The sequence below is a fragment of the Xiphophorus maculatus genome, chromosome 4 (assembly GCF_002775205.1).
Source record: "Xiphophorus maculatus strain JP 163 A chromosome 4, X_maculatus-5.0-male, whole genome shotgun sequence".
Classification (NCBI taxonomy): Eukaryota; Metazoa; Chordata; class Actinopteri; order Cyprinodontiformes; family Poeciliidae; genus Xiphophorus; species Xiphophorus maculatus.
In genome coordinates this window covers 22,033,834-22,046,826 of record NC_036446.1, presented here as the reverse complement: position 1 = coordinate 22,046,826, position 12,993 = coordinate 22,033,834, and the positions used below count along the sequence as shown (strand labels likewise).

The 12,993-nt window shown below is 38.0% G+C and overlaps 1 protein-coding gene across 2 annotated transcripts in view; it reads right to left on the bottom strand.

Annotated features, from left to right (window-relative positions):
* The window catches only part of pcdh17 (protocadherin 17), a 60,677-nt gene that overhangs the window by 27,486 nt on the left and 20,198 nt on the right, over nucleotides 1–12,993 (bottom strand). The window contains exons 3-4 of one of the 2 annotated variants that reach the window (XM_005810265.2): nucleotides 5,758–5,816; nucleotides 5,443–5,615 (exon numbers count right to left, since the gene is read on the bottom strand). In XM_005810265.2, coding sequence (XP_005810322.1) covers nucleotides 5,443–5,615; nucleotides 5,758–5,816 — 232 coding nt within the window. The remainder of the gene's footprint in view (nucleotides 1–5,442; nucleotides 5,616–5,757; nucleotides 5,817–12,993) is intronic. The other variant, XM_023332660.1, reaches the window with a different exon arrangement.

Here is a 12,993-nt window from a genome sequence, read left to right as displayed (position 1 = left end):
TGGACACAAAGGCAGATCTGGATCTGAAATAACCAAACAGAGCAAATAGCCTCTCCCTCTCTATCTATCTCCAACTGATTCAGATAAATGAATGCATCATTCCACTTTTTTCTTTTTACAATCTGCAGCAACACTTGTTGATTTAGGCCATTCTTCCCTAATTTTTCTAAGCACAATTTGTCTTTCAAAATGTTAGTCTTGCTTTTTCAGGACAATTATCAGTTCCTTATTAGCTGAAATTTGAATAACAAAACGAGAAACTATCTTTTCAATCTCTTTGATCACTCCAGCTCCAGCTGTGTTTGTGCCTGGAGAAAGTATTACAGTGGCTTGATGATATTTGCAGATTTCTTCCATTACCAGCACCCATCTTCAGGTATCTAGCGCAACCTGCTTCATAAATCCAGTAAGGAAACAAAAGTAGGCACTGGGTGCAAGACAGCTGCAGAAGTAAATCGTGAATCTTCCCTCTCAAGTTTCTATCTATCAATGGGTTTCCTTTAACAAAATGCAAAACAAAAAAAACCAAAAAAAACTTGAATATGATGGATCACAGTGTCACATATATTGAATAAAATCATGAAATATATGATGGATGTAATAACTGCAATAAGAAAGGAATTATTATGTGTCAGTGAGCCGTCACTTTAGGGACCCTCACAAGAGAGGCAACTGTTGCTTTTCAAGTTTTCATCAGATGAGTAAATGTCAAAAAGTCAGCCTCCCTGTCCGGATGATATGACTGAGTCACATCCTGGTGGCGCCATGGTTCGATCATGCCACTTTGGATTCAAAGCTTACTGGAAGTGTTTCAGAAGATGTGCGTCTTCAAGCAGCCTGTCATTCAGCAGCCAGATTGCGTGTTTCTTTGTTCATTTGTTGTTTTCAGAATTCACTTGTGCAGCATCTGAACTGTTTTTTCCCTTTTCAGCTTGCCTCTCTCTTCCTCTCCCTTGACGAAACATTCGCTATGAACCATGCTTTATCCCTAAAGGGAACCCAGATTAAATAAATTGGAACGATAAGAACTTGTTTGTCCAAAACCATTATTGACAAATCTCAAATGGAGCAGCTGACAATGTTTATGTAAATACAAAAACAAATACTTCTCTAATGAAGCTGATAGCCGTGTAAAATTTGCACTCGATTTTCTTTGAGTTGGTATGACTGGTGAGCCCAAACAAAAGCATTTTCTATCAGTCCATTAAGAGGAATTCTAAACATAAATACATCAAAATAGTATGCGTTATTGATTTCACCCACTACTGTAATGTGTACTGTCCTGAGGGCTGTATGTGTCAAAATGGTACATGTCAATAATGAAGTCATAAAATGCTGTCTGGGATGCCTTTTTAATACAGATCCAAAAGCATTCATACAACAAATGCTCTATCTGACCATGAAATATGAATGATATTCAACGGAATCCACTTTTCCAACAGTCAGATAAAGGTTTATTGAAGGCCATGGTGAGTAGGAAAGGGGTTGCCATGGCTACACGGTTGAAAAGGGCATCTGATTTGACTTCTGACCAGTCAATTAATCTTGCAACTGCATTTTTTTTAATCAAAGGTTCACCTATAATTCAAAATTAATTGCTTTGTACATAAAAAAGGAAAACTGAGATTGTGAGGATTTAGGAAAGGTACCATAGTGCTAACGTCTTAAGATTAAGCTGCCTCGAGGGAAGATGGGATTAATATTTTAGATGAATTTAAGCCAGAATATTTCTTTGACTTTGTCTTTGCGAGGACTAAAAGAGAAAATGTTTAATTAAGCACAGTAAACTATGTGGACTCAATTTTATTCATAGTTTTTCAGAAGAACACAGAGTTGAGCCCTTCTTTAGCTTGAAAACATCCTAATGCCACAATAAGGTCAGGAAAATCCACTGCGTGAAATCCTCTTTGATAGGCTGCTAACTTTTCTGCTGCGCTTGTTGCTTTGGGCTACTACATTCAGCTGAAAATGCTACTGATAAAATTAGAAACACTGATGTGTAAAGGCATAAATGGAAATTCACACATCACCCGCAGAAGTACATTGATATGAAATATTGCCAGCTCAGTATTATTTTGTTCTCTTAACATCCACCTTTGCAATTACATCTCAGAATCAAAAGAAAGCGCAAGACACTGCCTATAGGATCCATCGAAGATAAAATGTCTGATTTTATTTTTGTATATCTTTAAGTTTGCGCATAAAGCAATGAAGTATTCTATAAAACATTAAAAACACACTGCAAAAATGTGTGTTTAATCTGTTACCACAGAAGTAAATAGAATTGTAAATTTTTATATAACTGTATATAATCATTATATACTGGTTCATTCTCAGTATATTACTTAGCATTTACAGAAAAAACAAGCAAACTGAAATGTAGGTTTTCAAGTAAGAGCTGAATATAATGCCATCATCATTATCTTTTTATGAATTACATTATATGTGCGTGCGTGTGTGGGTGTGTGTGTGTGTGTGTTCATAGACATCACTGTAAGGGAGCATTTGAATGTGTGAGAACAACTGACCAATCATGGCATTTCCCTTACTTAATCAATTCAAAAGCTGGTGGAAAATGTGCAGGTGGATATTTCTATTACCAAGCCACAAATAACTGAGAAACTCAATTTCATCACCTTCCACAGTGCTGTCATAGGAACACATCTCATGCTGTCTCCTCACAGTATCCACACTGTCCTTGTAGTATCACATTATCCTCCCACACCCCCATCCCCTCCCTGTCCCACTCATCCCTCCCGTTTCTGAAACAAAGCAGGAGGCGGTTTGATTATCATAATCCAGTTGCAGATAATTAGGAAAGGTCAGGTGGTGCACTCAAACACTGTCCGTTCCTCTCTGTGCTCCAACCCCCCGCCCTCATCCCCCACTGTTCTTCTTGCTCCCTCTCCATTTGCTCGGACAGCCCTATCAGTGGGTAACATCTCCCAACACCACTGCCGACTGTCTGTTCATGATAGCGACTGTGGCAGTCATCTCCACAGAGGCGAGCGATGTGCTGCCAACCTCTCCGGCGAGCCAGACAAGACCGTATTAATGTCTGCTGCAGGCGCGCTGGAGCATCAATTAATCGCTGTTTAAAACTGGCAAAAATGCATTTGATATACTTAAGCTTAATTAATACATTGCAACCAATTTTGCGAGACTAATTAATCAATTTGAGACTGAGCTGCAGTGCTAAGATATCTAGATTATATTGTGTAGAAGAAACCTATTCTATAAGGGAGGGAAATTGTTGAACTCAACCTACTTTTACTGGAGGGCAGCACAAATCCAGGTATTAAAAGAAAAACCTAAACGGGATGGCAAAATTAGGGTGAAAATAAAGAAAAACTTGGTTTCTTTAAGGATAAGAACTGACTGAGGTGGGGATTAATTGGGACTTGAACTACATGCTCTGTGCACTGAAAGTCCTGTTTATACTGAACCAGTGAAAGAGGCCACAGTGTTCTGACAGAAAAGCAAAGAGCTACAGAGTAATTGAGAGGGCTATGCTTAGAGGGAAACTGGTCTTAAGATGGGATAAGGGATGAAAGTTGGGGGTGGGGAAAGGTGGGGGAGGCAGCTGTAAAGAAAGACCCATGAACTATACACTAAGTGATTCGATGTATAGAAAACCCTGTAAGAAAACAACCTCAGGGACACTGACCAGTGTCAAGCTTTTTTTTAACCTGTTTTCATCTGAGGAAACAAACTGGAGCGTTGTTTCATGAACAATATGCTGTATCCACACTTGTGTGGGTTTATCTCATGTGGGTTAAACAAATCCCAGTGCATTAAACATTTTTTTCTCTTAACAGCTTCAGATTTAAGTGATCATACTACAAATTACTTGCGCATGCATGGGAGAGTATAATTTTCTTTCTCTTCAAGATATAGCTTGAATACAGAACATACGATGATATTTATTTTTCCTTAAGATAAAAACATCATTGAGCACTCAACTAGTGGTTTAGAAAGTTGATAAAGATGTGCTAGTGTAGTACCAGAGTAACTTCAGCGTTAGCCTACAGCCTCTCCCCCACAGCTTAGCTAAACCCCTATGTTATTGGCAAAACACAGCCGGCTGCTGTCGGTTGACTGTCTAATCTCACATCAGTCGATTTCCCCAAACAAGGAAAGGGGGAGAAGTGGAACGAGACTCATGGAGGAGGAGTGGGAAAAAAACCTTAAACACAGATTACACCCTCAATAAGTTACCATCACCTCCGGACTTGTGGTCTGTGAGTGCATATATGTGTGTGTGAGTGTGTGCACGTGTAGGCATGTGAGCACATTTTGTTTTGTTCAAGAACTAAATTGTACTGCTCAAAGACCACACAGACAGAAGTGTATAAGCATGCTGCATCTACCAGAGCTCAAACAGCTACCAAACACCTAAAATTGCATACTTAGTCTTTAGTCACGTGCTTTTGTGTTTATAAATGTGATCCTTTGGTCCCTCATGGACAATTAAATGAGAACATTTTCAAAATGAGAAACATATGGAGTTTTTTAATTGGCCAATTTCTCTTGCCAACATGTGTGGCTTTTTTTAATTCTAAAATCAATGAAAAGGAAAAAAATGCTATCTTGTCAGACTCGCATATTGCAGCACAGAGTGTTGCTCAAATTTTCATTGTCCTTCCGTACGGAGTAAAGCAGCCCTTCTGTTCCCAGGATTAATAGCACCATTACAGAGAATCCATGTTCAGTACACAAGACCATTCTTCAGGATCCTGTCAGCGAGATACAAACTTTTTTAGTGTAGATGTTTTAGCAAATTTGTGTTTCCCGGAGTATTTCCATTATGTTAAGCGGGTAATTGTGCGCACCAAAGCAAATCTCCGGTTAAAGCTGCTAAGAGAAATTCACTGTATCTCCTTTCCCATTTCCTCTCTCTTTCTACTCTATGCATAATCTTAAATTTCTTGCCTCTCTGTGACCATGCACTAATCATGCGAGGTTGAGGGGGGTGACTGCAGCAACTCATATCTGGGGAGTTATTGTTCTACACATGTCATATGTAATCTGCCCGACCCACAGTGCTTAGAATAATTATTCATATTTAATCACCAAACTACGAGACTACATCGCCTGCCACTTGCTAAGTCATTTTCCATGTTCCATTATCAAAGTTTCAGAGATGGGAGCTCAGAGAAAGGGGACTAAATGCAGAAGCAGAAGTAGTTGAGCTTATAAAAACATAATGGGCTTGTCTGCTTTGATAAACTGAGGACGTGTGTAGCATGCACACATAGTCACACCCTCCAGTCCAGGCATACTGTATGCAGAGCGCAGTGAAAAAAGTGGGGCGTGGATAAAGGGGACCGATGCAATTTCATACAATGAGTATTTAGGCAAGTACAAAAGAAATATGTTTTTAATTGTATTTTTTTGGCTGTTTCTTCTCCCGTCTGCTTAGATTTGCCAGGGAGGGCTCACCTTGTTCCAAAGGTGGTGGTTTCACACCTGCAGCCTTCAGTTTGAGGGCTTCTTTTGCAGACATATCACAGCAGGAGCCTTTGTTGGTGTCCTGGTCGCTGTCAGCCTGGTCGCTGTCACCATGGCCGCTGTCTCTGAGGCTGGCTCGCTCTGGGTCTTTGAATGTTGAACTACTAAACAACAACAAAAAACCAGAAGATTTGGATGCATCAATATGACCACTTTTAGATCTAATTGACATATGCATACTCTGTAGTACGTTTTGGTAACTAGTAATGACTTGGATACAGTTACCTTATAGATTCCAGCTCTTACCTTTGAACAAACTGTTGTCTGCTACCCATATAATTAGGTTCAGTGGGGAAACTGTCCGTCTGTGGAAAAGTGAGAATAAAGTATGCAGTGTTAGTAAGAGAAACATTTTCTGTTGTAAAAACAAGAATTCCTAAAGATATACAATTAATTATGCAGAACTGTGAGGTGCAGGACAGATTAGTTGAAAGGAATTGAAAGTATGCACTCTGCTTTGCCAAGGTTTAAGCATTTCACTAACCATATGAAACGGGATAATTAGCCATTGGAGAGTAACCCACACAGTTAAACATCAGGTCTGGCAGACATCAGATAATCAATGACTCCAAGGACAATTGTCTTGATGAAAATAGAAATCTTTGCAATTGCGGTGTCGAGCCGTTGGCTAGACATCTATTAGCTAGATTACAGTACAAATTGTACAGGAATAAGAATGTAATTTCCGCCTTGTTCCTGTTAGAGAACAACTAACTCTCTTAAATTCAACATATTCTTTCTCAATCTTCACTCACAAGTATATTAAAAAATAAAAAGACTTTGTATAGTAGGGACGATTAGTTGAATATTAGACGGTCCATTCTTAGATCTGCCATGACTTTCTTGCATTTCATGTTGACTAGTTGAGATCACAACATGCTGCATGAGGAATTGGGTGGGAATGTCAGATAATTAGAGCTTTACGCTGTTATAAGAACACTGAGAATATCTAGAAATATAGTTCAAGCTGTGTTCAAAAGATCTAACAGTCTATCCATGTGATTGAAACAAACCAAACGAATGAAAGTTCTTTCAATGGAAACACACTATATGTAACTCAGACCAGTAATTTGTGATGGTCACTCTGTTAAGCCACTTTCTAAATAAGCTGGTGGTATGCTTAGGGTAATTCTCCATTTGGAAAATCCACTTTTGCTTTAACGTCTTAGCAGATATGTTAACTTAACATGTAATGGTATTGTTTCCGAAATTGGCCAAACACTTTACTCTTGATTTCATTGTCTCTAAACATTATGGTGTTTGTCCCCAACTTGGTCATGGTTTATTTTTACCCAGGTTTTGTTCTTTAGTTGATAGGCACATTTTGCTACACAAAGAACCCATCTCCTTCTTGAACAATATGATAGAAGGATATCTATTTACACTTGGACATAATTGTTTAAACCGACAAATGTGGTAAGAGCTGTAAAAATATTACAGTTGATTATTACTACTATCAATATTATATACCCAATAGGAATGATTTGTATATACCAAACTAACACAATAATAAAACTTCAGTCTGATTTTAATGTCAGATAATGAGAAAAAGACTTTACATGTTCTGTACAGTCACATTAGGAAGCATTTTGATGTGTGACAAAGTGCAGCACTGTAATGTAATTCTGGTACAAGGCACTCTGCATAAATGGCACAAATGCCTAATCTTTGGAACAGTACGAAGCACCGCCTTACGGGGTGGATCAATCACATCGGCAACGAAGCACTCTATCTTAGTCCCAGTGTGTCTCACTGGCTTAGTAATTATAGCAAGCCACAATGTACTGGAGATTTTAATCATGTTAAGGAGTTAAAAGGTTAAAAACATCGCAGTGTGCTTACTGGCATTTGCCAAAAATATAGGCCCATTATCAAAAGATGTAGGATCTTTTTATGAAAACATTTTTTTTAACCAGCATATTTTTAGCTCTGATTATTGCAAGGGAATAATCAATTTCCTCTTGTGTAGTGGTAGGAATGATTGAAGAAAATGCCTTAAAGAGAAAATGCTTTCATGCTCTTGTAGCTGCATTCATCACAGCAACACAAATAATTACACTATGTTGTGCACAACTCTCTGTCTAGAATTCATAGCGGCGAAATGTCATGTTTGGTGAGTAATGCGTCGTTGTGCCAGGCTTTTTCACATGCACAGCTTGACTCATGGTCGATAGAGTATTTCAATGTCATCGGTGCGCTGCAGTGGCTCAGTATGAAAAAAGGGTGTGTGAAGGTCAGACAGGCCACCTCAGTACTCTGACCTTCCATGCTTTTGCAAACACCTTTATCTCCTCAACATTTTATTCCACTTCAGCCTTTGCCAATGTTAAAAGAAAACACCCACGGAATATATCAAAGACTGGAATCTGACCATAAAGCAAGAGAAGAAGGAATGTTTGAAATCATTTGGCAATGAAATGATAAGAGCGGCTGAAAAGAGTTTTAAAAAAATAAAATGAAATAAATTGAAATAAAATTGGAAAGAAAGAAAAGGGAAGATTAAAATCTTTTTCCAGTGATGTGTCCCATCTGTACTTATTTTGACTATACAACTAACCTTGGGCATGTGTTTCAAACAATTCTGCTCCATAAAGGTCATCACAAGAAAAGGGCATTACTCAAAGATGTTTTTTGCAATTGCCATGCTGTGATTTCTTCATCACAACATACAAAAATTTAAATTTTGTGGTACTGAATAAAATAGTCGACAGTTACAGTTGATTTGAATCCAAACGTAGTCTCAACAAATGTTATTCACACCTGTAGTTTTTCTTAACAGACAAAAAAAACATGCCTCTACTTAAAGTACCATGCCGTTCACTGCACACAAGGCAATAAAAAACACATTACACCACTTCATGGAAACCTCTTTCCTGCCAATTAAGAGTTCTGGGTGATCTTAAGCCTCCATCTCTTCCTGTCTGACCATAGCACCCAGCCCTTTCACTTCAATGGGCCACTTTCCAATTAATGGGTCGATAACAGGCAGCATGAACTGCTTTCCGCTGAGAAAGTCAGAGCCCACAATAAATACAGGATAATTTGAGGCAGGCTGATAAACTGCATTGTACACTGCATAAATTCCCTTTGCATTATAGGTATCATTACTTTCAATGCTACATGTACCTAAACCTGAATAGCCAGAACTCGTTTGAAGATTTCCCTTGCTTATTGACTGAAGATCTGAGTCATTACCGTAAAGAGCTAAAGAAGTGAAGAACCTGTTCAATAAAAGATGAATCCAGCAAATCCACCTCTACTCACATTGTTCACATAACAATAAAGGCTGTTCTTGTTTTGTGGTGTGGATGAATTTTCCAAAGGCATGTGTTGCTGAAGTTCAGTAAATGATGTGTTGTATCTAGTTCAGGGAGCAAGGTCACAAAGGTCACAGGGATACTGAACACAGCCAGGCTGAGTAAGTGTAAAAAGCTGCACTCTATTCTGTATTCCCATTGAGGCCCCTAAGACTGACCGCCCAGACAGCAGGCCGATTGAGACAAATGGGACGAGAATATTGGAGTGCTGTTCTCCTCTTGGGGCATAGTGGTGAATTCTGGGCTACTGTTTGCTTCTATGTGGTTACATTTGTGTATTGCTACCTTTTCAGTGTGCATTTGATATCCTACACAGGGATGGTGAGCGAGGACAAATTGCAGCTTCTTTTTCACACATCATTGGACCGCTCACTTTTATTCAAACGAACAAGAGTACACCCCCTTCACCTATTCTGAGAGGTATGATTCATGCATTTCTCCTTTGCTGTCGTCCTGGAAAAAATACAGTGACCTCCATATGTATTGGCACTCACTTGTAAAAACAAGAGGGTGCCAATTCCTTCCTTACAGAAACATGTAAAAACCGTAAGGAAGGAATTATTATTTTTTTATTGCACACCGTAATCACACATAAAACAATACAACAATATACAAGGTCAGAGCACGCAGAAAGAGACCTTCAATACTTGTTCTTTGTTGACTTCAATGTCAAATTAAGACAGTTAGGTATTTTCTTGCAGTCATTTTGTGACTCGAAACTCAAAACAAAGGCCCTTACCTTACATGTTATTGCAATAGTGACTCACAAGATGTCATGGATGTTGATAAAAAGTTCCGCCACAAAGTGACCAAACTTAAACACAACACAAAGAAAGTTCAGTTACATTTATATTTTAGGAATCGTTAGGCCAAGTTTAGCAACAGTGATCTAAGTAAAAACAACTGTTTCAATTTTTTTTTCCATAAAGAGGACTTTTTTCCATAAATGTGTCAAATGAAAATAGAATTTTTCAATTAATTCTGAGGATTTTAGTTCATCTTCAATAACTCTCAATAACTGTTGAAGATACGGCAGAAATCTTGTTAATGTATATGTGATTATTATTATGTTTTTTGCTAAGAAAAAGTAATCGGAGCAACCTGGAATCACCATAGTCATAGTAATAAACTGAAAAAATCTATGCACCAGTTACACATTGGGAAAAAGCGTTTTTCAGCTGTGCAAAAATAAAGGTTGTAGAGTATATCAGCACCAGTCAGACAGAAATAAAGGACAAAATGAAAAACATGCTGAGACCAGGGAAAAACAATAAGGAAATGAATGGCACAGAAAATGGGTTATAAAAGAATAAATTGAGGTAAAACAGTAAACGCTAAAAGAATCAGAAAAGAGGGGTGGAGAAACAATACATTGGACCACATAGAGTATCTAGTGGTTGAGGAGCAACTTTAAGTGATCAGATCTAATTAGCATTTAAACATCTTCCTGGAGATAAGAGACCATCAAATCGATGGTCGTAAGTGAACTTAAGGCCAACACACTGCCTGATAAACATCTTGCTTTATCTTCTAAATAACTCAGAACAGAAGTGATCCAGTTGAATTTTTGACAAGTAACGGTGTCCTAATGATGCCAGTAAACACAAAAGGTTTAAGCAGTTCTGATGGACAGGAGTAACTAATTAAGTAAGTAAAATCTTATTTATAAAGAACCTTTCAAGATAAAAAATACAAACAACTTGCTTTAACAAGCGGAGTAAAAATATACAGTGAAAAATTAAACATTAGCAGACTTAAAAAAGTACATTTTTAGCTGTCCTTCAAAGGGTCTGCTGATTGCAGTCAGAGGAAAAGAGTTCCAGAGAACGCTCTGTTTCTTATAGTTTTCTGTTTTATTTGGGAGGAAATCAGTACGTCTAGGTGTAGACTGGTGTCTTTCCATGAGAACCTCTTTAAGTCAAAACCAGAATCTAGAATTGCAACGACCAGAAACGAATGTTTTGTCACTGGAAGTGATAAAACTTTAAAGATGCAATTAGCACCCCAGCAGCAGCATTCTGTACAGACTGCAACTGGTCTAGGGAGGCTCAGGATAGACAAAGTCCATCGCAATTATCCAGATGAAATGAAACAAAAGCTATTGTCTCCCGTCCATCTAAGGACAAGAGACAACAAGGTTAAGTTTGGCAATATTTCGTACATGGTAGAAACAGGATCAAACCAGAACTTTTAAGATATTTTCCAGCTTAAAATCTGAGTTGGAGGTTATTCCACAGTTTCAAACAGACGATGGCCCAAGGATCTGCTTTATCTTTACCGATACTTTTTGTGGCTCACAGAGGATTTCTTCAGTTTTTTCTTCATTCAGCTGAAAAAAAACTTTCACTCATCCAGACATCTTGGTAAAATGTGTAGTTTCAAAACTTAGTTTGGAACTGGATATTATCCGCAAAGCAATGATGGGAAATATCCTTAAAAATTGATAGTATTGGACCAAGAGGAAGCAGATAGAGAAGAACAACATATAGGAGAGCTGCTGATGGACTGAATTATAAAATATGGTTGGAAAGAATGACTGGTTGTTTAGTTTTTTAAAGAGTTTGTCTTAAAGTTAGTTATTTTGAACATCAAATTTTTCTGACATGCAAGATAAATGTCACATTGAAACCCTTTACTAGTTTGTTTGCAGGTTTTTTTTCAATGAGAATATACAGTATATTAATGAAAATTTACTTGTGAACACATAAACACAACCCAAATGTGGAAGCCGTAATCCTTGAAGTGTGGGTCAGAGTCCCATAATGCCCCCCCTCCCCTCCTCTTTCATTTCCCACTGTCCTGTCTGACCATTCTCAAATAAAGAACCCTAGTGAATAAAATCTTTTTTTTCTTTTTTTTTTTAGACGTATCAACTATGATGAATGCCTCTCAGTAAATGTCCATGCATGCAGGTCACATTTACAAAACATTAAACATAATAAATTGCATTTAATTTAAACTAGTACAGTTGCCATTGTACACTGATGTGGAAAAGCACTTGAGTGCTCACCCAGACATAAAACCAACACATTTGCTTGTTGTCACATTTGATGGAAAGCAGGGAATGTCTGAAAGTGGCTTTAAATTCATTACACTGATACAGCTCTGAGGAGCTCATTACAAGTCTTTCACATGCTGTTTAGCCCTAGGATGTCAGGGTGCGTTTTAAAAGCAAATTACCCAGAAAAAGTAACAGCAAACATTTAGTCAACTTCACCAAGCCTATACCATAGATAAAATTGATGAGTTGCTACAACCTAAAGCTATGTTGAATAAGGAGATAGAGTCTGGGCCAAGCAAAACAGTATGATGATGATGGAGGAAATTTTCATGGGATGGATATGAAGATACCCCACAGCCAATGTGTTGCCTCGGGGGTTTTTGTTACAGGAGGCTAAACAAACTTCGACTACAGCAGAAAGTAGTTCATACTTGTAGCACTGTAACTGACAAAGCAACAAAAGCCTCACATCATGTGGTAAAGCAAGTAAAGCAAGATAAAGCAAATAAACCCCACAACATCAGTGAAACATGTCTGAATGGAACATCAAGTATAGCGACAGCCAAAGGTTTGAAGACATTCTAGCAACAATGTAGAGGGGCCTAGCTCCCCCACATTTTTAAAACTCATATCTTAAACAATTGCAAAACAAGTAACAAGTGTTACTATGAAGAAAAAAACCGAATGTGCTCCAATATTCTCTCCTGGTTTCAATTCTATTATATGTCAGCAACCCTCAAACACAACCTCAAGCATAATTCTAAGATGCCTGGGAGAGCTGTGTTGTTGACAAAGGTCCAAAATAGCACTTCAACTGGTAATTCCCAAGTGTGAACAAGTGCGGCTACATAAATGACACGAGGCAGAGCTAAAATCGAGCATGCATGCTCAGCAAGCGTTTGAGTACAGCTATAATAAAACAGTTAGTTTGTAGGTTTAGTCATCTAAATCACATGGGTCCTTCAGAAAACCTGAAAAATCTTAAAATGTGTTCTTTAAAGCAATGTAGCAGCAGAGAACTTTTTAAAATAAATATAATACGATTTGTTTCAGGCTTGACATTATTGATATCAGTGAGGTATATGTACAGATACGTGCAGCTGCAGAATGATATGCTGTAGTGCTGAAAATAGCTAGCATGCCTTACTTCCTATCACAATGTTT